Raw genomic sequence first — 5034 nt, forward strand, 5'->3', positions numbered from 1 at the left:
CAACACAAGCCTCAGACCATGATGGAACTATCGAAGAGCTGCATCGTGTCTCGACTGGCCCATCCCCATGTCGTCTGGGCTCCCCCGGTTGAGATGCCTTTTCTTGTGCGACTGGTGGTTCATCCATCGGCCAGCTCAGCCAGCCTTCTCTTCGGTCCACCTTAGGCCCTCAATCCCGACCTCGCTTCGTCACCCGTTGCTCGTGTGGCGGTCCAACGAAACTCATCACTTCACAGCGTCTAGGCCGCCAGCTGAGGTTACTTGCAGGTCAAACCAGTCTTAGCGTCAAGGCCTTCCCGCCAGTCTAGATGCATCACAGGCTCTGGCCCCGCGGCGTTTATGGACCCGTCAATGACTTTTTACCATGTGGTTTTGATGTCGGCAATCTCACGCTTATGTGCACCTGGGATCCTGGGGACGTCTACGTTATCCCTGGTTTGTGACGCCAGACCTGGATCAACAACACACCATCCCGCTCATTCGCTACTGGTGGTTCAGCTCTTGGGCTTGCATCAGTGTGTCGGACATCGCCTCCTGCACAACCCCTGTTGTTCGCTAGGCCAAATGGTCTGGCCTGCCTGCCTCTGGGGCTATTGCCACGTTGATGCCCTGAGCCAGAATAATTTTGCGAGTCTCAGCGCGTGTCTTAAGGGCCCAGCCCCTAATCGTCCCTTTTCTGGCAGCGGGATGCTTGCCACGTCCACGCACACACACTCTAAGTTGCTCGTCTACATCTCATGCCTGCTTCGTTGCGTAAGGCGTAACACAAGACGATGGTCGAGTCCGGGAGCGCTGGCCTCCGTCGACCAGTGGGCATGCGGGAACTCTCAGACCCGGAGATCTATCCATAGCGTGTGCGGGGATACTTGCCAAGATGAGGAACATCCACTGAAGGTTGACATCAAGCTCGGCGATGACGTCTTATTTCCATGGCTTGCGATGGCCTCGCAACAGTGCTCCGCGCTGGGACAATGAAAGAGGAAAGATATACTGGCGTGTCGGGTTTCAAAAGTGGCCTTCAGCATGTAATGCTCATCATGGTCAAGCTCCAGTGGGGTTCTTCCCCAAATCTATCTGCCCAGCTGCCAAGACAGCTGGAATGTCGACATCCGGCGGCGCTAACAAGCTGCTCCAAGTGTTGATCTTGCACCCTGGATTCGCTTCGGCCAACCTTGTTGTGCCCTCTGGCGAATGAGATCTGGACCCTGGCCTGGGATCGCTTCGCTGCCAGCTCGGTTCCGATGCCTAGCTTTGGCGATCCCTAATATTCGGGACCTGTAGGCTTGAAAGTGAAAGGTCACCAATGTGATTTGGATGACATCAACCAATTTCGTCCCACGGCATAAGCATTGCTGAGCACCCACCAGTCCTCGATCACCATGATCTGACACTGGTGAACAAGACACACACACACCGCTCTCCTGTGGCTTCAAACTCAGCCTGGGAACAATGCAGCTCACCCGCATATCGGAGCTGTTCAGGATATTTAGCAACTGAGACCGTTTGCGGTCTGCGAGTGCAACAACAGTAGAGCAGCTGCAGCAAAAGCAGCAAACGCACGGTTGCGGCAACGCCTAGCTTCCAGCTGGTCACTACCCAGCAAAGATGCTCCCGCTCGGAGGGCCAACAACCACTAGTTGATACCACTCTGGTCCGGGCTAGACTTGGCTTGACGCCATCGCAGCACGTTCCCTCGCGTCTGCTCCTCAGCCTAGACAAACATATGCTGCTAGTCTCACATGGCCTGCAGCTATCTGACACTTGTGGTCAGGATGATCTCAATAGCCATGGCATATAATCAACCCTCTGCCACTTGCTCGCGTCGGCTTGTGAATCTTTTTTCTGTGACTGAAAGGAGACGCTTGTAACCAAAAACCTGGCGTACTGGAAATGCCGATACAGCGTTCCGAAGTTGTCCTGCAGCCAGCCATGTACACGAACGCCGTATTGATCTGACCACCACGAAACACAGCCGCACGCAATATTTACGCAGATCTCCACAGGGGGCCTTGCATACTCACGCACATCGTCATTGGCTTTCGGCGATCAAAACGAGCAGACATTCGGGCTGCGCGCTTTCGGACCGCTCCTTGCCCGTGGAATCTGGACTACGCCTCAGCTTACCACCCACACCTTGCCAGCTCACCCTGGCACCCAGTCGGCCACTCCCCTACGTAGCTACGTGCTTGATTCCATTATAGAGCCGGCAGCACCTGCACCAAGCCAGGCGACTCTTGTCGAGATGGACCCTCCTCCTGAGTACCGGTTTTCACTACCTCCATATTGCATGGCCAACAAAACATACCGAACGACGAGAACTGGGGATGCCATGGATGAACGTCTGCCTAGAAGCAGCAACGTCAAGCGGTGGGATGGCGCTGCACGGGCATGCGCTGATTGGGATAGCCTCCGACGTGTAAGTGAACCATGATTCCAGAATCAACCACGCAGCTGCGAAATGTCCCAAACTGATCAAACGAATATTAGGATCCCGAACTGTGGTTTCGAGGTGGAAATTGCTTCGTTCACCTCTATGGAAAGGGCCAGTCTCGACGCGGCCCAGCATTCAAGGTGCCGTTTGGTGGCTTGCTGTCTGCCAAATGCCACCCGTTGATCCAGAGATTTATATCGCGTGAAATGCCCGAGTCGCCCGGATCTCTCTTTGACCCGTACGATGACCTTGATCAATGGCATTATCTGAACCCTACCCGGAAAGTCGATCTCTACATTCCAGCGCCGCCTATGGCCAATAAGCAGGACGCATTCCTCTACCATTTGGCAACCCGCAACCTAATCGCTTGGGTTTTCAATCGTTCGGTTGTCGGGGATCACTTGGGCACCGCCCTAATCAACCTGTTGAGCAGCATGTCTGAATTCAGGAACGATGATGAAGATCATGTCGGTGACCTTCTGGATTATCTGGACGAAGAAGGATATCTTGACATACGCAACCAGCCCATCCACGCACTCGCTCTGCTGAGAATGGCTGAGACATTTCAGATCAGAGACATTTTCACTGATGCGTTCTGCCACTGCGTTGGAATGAGTGACCGTTTGCCCTCGACCCCGGAGTGGCAGGTATGTTCGACCCTGAGCACTCGGCGTGTATTGCAAGTCAAATACTGACTCCCCCACAGCTTGTCAGTTCACCAACAAGGCGGTCTATCCGACGAGCAAAAGCCGACATGGACGCCAGACTCAACAAAGCCAGCTCGATGCTGCGTACCTTTCTCGAAGACGAGCTTTCCGAAACTCATCTAGGCCTCCCAGCTGGAGGTCGAGCTCACATGGAGCGATTCCGCTCTTTCCTTCTCTCTTTTTACAGCACCAAGCTTGGGTACTATCCGCCAACGCCGGCCGATGGCCGGAGCTCAGCATTTGAACCCGAGATTTATCGCATCATGTGCGACGATTTTGAGGCGCTATACGAACTGCTTGTAAACGACAACTTTACTTCAGCCGGAAGCATCCCGCTCCTTGCTCAGGGCGGCATCTGCGCGGTTCAGAGTGTCCACGCCTTCGATGCACGCTACGATTTCAAGTCTCTCGACCACCCCCTGCCGCTGCTTCCTGAAGTTCCGACAACGCCCACCAGCCGGAGGATCCCATGGTTGTCACGTAGTGATAAGCTCAAGCCCGATAATCGACTTGTCCTACATGCCGCCCAGGTCAAGGCTTCGAACCTCGGCAAAGTCGACATGATGCGGAACGATCTCGTGCGCGCCTACCGCAAGTTCGAGGAGCAGTCCGTGGCGCCTCTCACCAAGGTAGACCGCAACGAAAAGATCAGCCTGGTAGACGTGCGAAAGGTGCGATGGATTCTGGTATACGCCATTTACCAGGTGCTCCGCAACTGCACCGACGTTCCCGAGGAGGTCAACGACATTGATGCGGACTACAACCTGGCCGTGTCCACGGATTACCTCCCTTCTTGGAACGAGGAAGATGGAGTCCTCGGCTACCGATCCAACAGCACCAGTGCTACCTCGTCCTCCGCAGTTTCAATGTGCAGTCCGAGTGCAATGGCGACGCCGACCGAGTTCAAGATCGAGCCGGATATCGACTACTTCACCATTCACCGCGACGAAGAGAAAAAGGAGAACAGGAGGTCAATGATCTCTCGTGTCAAGAGCACGCCTCCTCGCGCCCTGAGTATTGGCAAGAGCATTTCGCGGAACAGCACTCTTCGCCGGTCCATGAGCATCTTCAAAGGCTTCCACGGCCCGGCGGAACCAACAGACCCGACTCCCAGGAAGTCGTCGTATCACGAGATTGTGGTCCATGGCTATGGCAACGGTACCAACTCGGTCAACATGAACGCCATGGTCAAGACACCATCGCCAATCCTGATGATTCCTCAAGGTTCCACAGCAGCTAGAGCCCTGTCGACGTCGTCGAAGAGCAGTGTCGAGTCGACCGCCGACAGCAACGGTGGCTCCATCGACACCGCAGCATCGTCGGCCCCCCCAACGAGCCCGAAGACTGCATTGGCAACTACTGCATCCGCGTCAAACGAAGAAAGCTCACCACCCATCCTCAGTCCGATCCCGATCCGGGACCGTCGACGTGAGGTGCTGTCCCTCATGATCCCGACGGTTCCCGCGATCCCAATCCCGCCTCGGAGACGGCCTGTGAGCGTGGCACCCGAGACCTTTGGGTCAAACTACGCAGTCGACTACGAAGCCCTCGTCGAGGAAGAGCGCGAACGCGCCGCCCTCTCGCCCGCGCCGCTGCGCATCCGCAAAAGCCTACTAGGCCCGTTCTCAGCATCGGCGTCCCACCTGCCGCGCGACGCCAATGCCTGGCAGCCGTACGTCGGCGACGACTCGGCGGCGAGCACGAGCGACGTCAGACCCATGTGGGAGCAGTTCAACGACTTCGGTGTTTCTGGGCGCCAGGGCCCGTTTCCCTGAGGGCGTGATAGGGGAGTGATTGATTTTTCCCCCTTTCCACACTGGAGGGTCCTTTCTCTGATTCTCGTCGTTTCACAAAAAGATGAAAAAATCACAAATCGTATTCTTGGGCCATCCTTTG

The 5034-nt window shown here is 55.7% G+C and overlaps 1 protein-coding gene across 1 annotated transcript; it reads left to right on the top strand.

The window, feature by feature from the left end:
- Window positions 1-1846: 1846 nt before the first annotated feature.
- Window positions 1847-4913, top strand: VDAG_03593 (uncharacterized protein; the record flags this gene model as incomplete). Its single annotated transcript, XM_009653677.1, has 3 exons — window positions 1847-2416; window positions 2488-3078; window positions 3138-4913. The coding sequence occupies exons 1-3, from the start codon at window positions 2243-2245 to the stop codon at window positions 4911-4913; spliced, it is 2541 nt and encodes an 846-aa protein (XP_009651972.1). The 5' UTR covers window positions 1847-2242.
- Between the last annotated feature and the right edge of the window lie 121 nt (window positions 4914-5034).

This window comes from Verticillium dahliae, genomic scaffold (assembly GCF_000150675.1).
Source record: "Verticillium dahliae VdLs.17 supercont1.6 genomic scaffold, whole genome shotgun sequence".
Lineage (NCBI taxonomy): Eukaryota > Fungi > Ascomycota > Sordariomycetes > Glomerellales > Plectosphaerellaceae > Verticillium > Verticillium dahliae.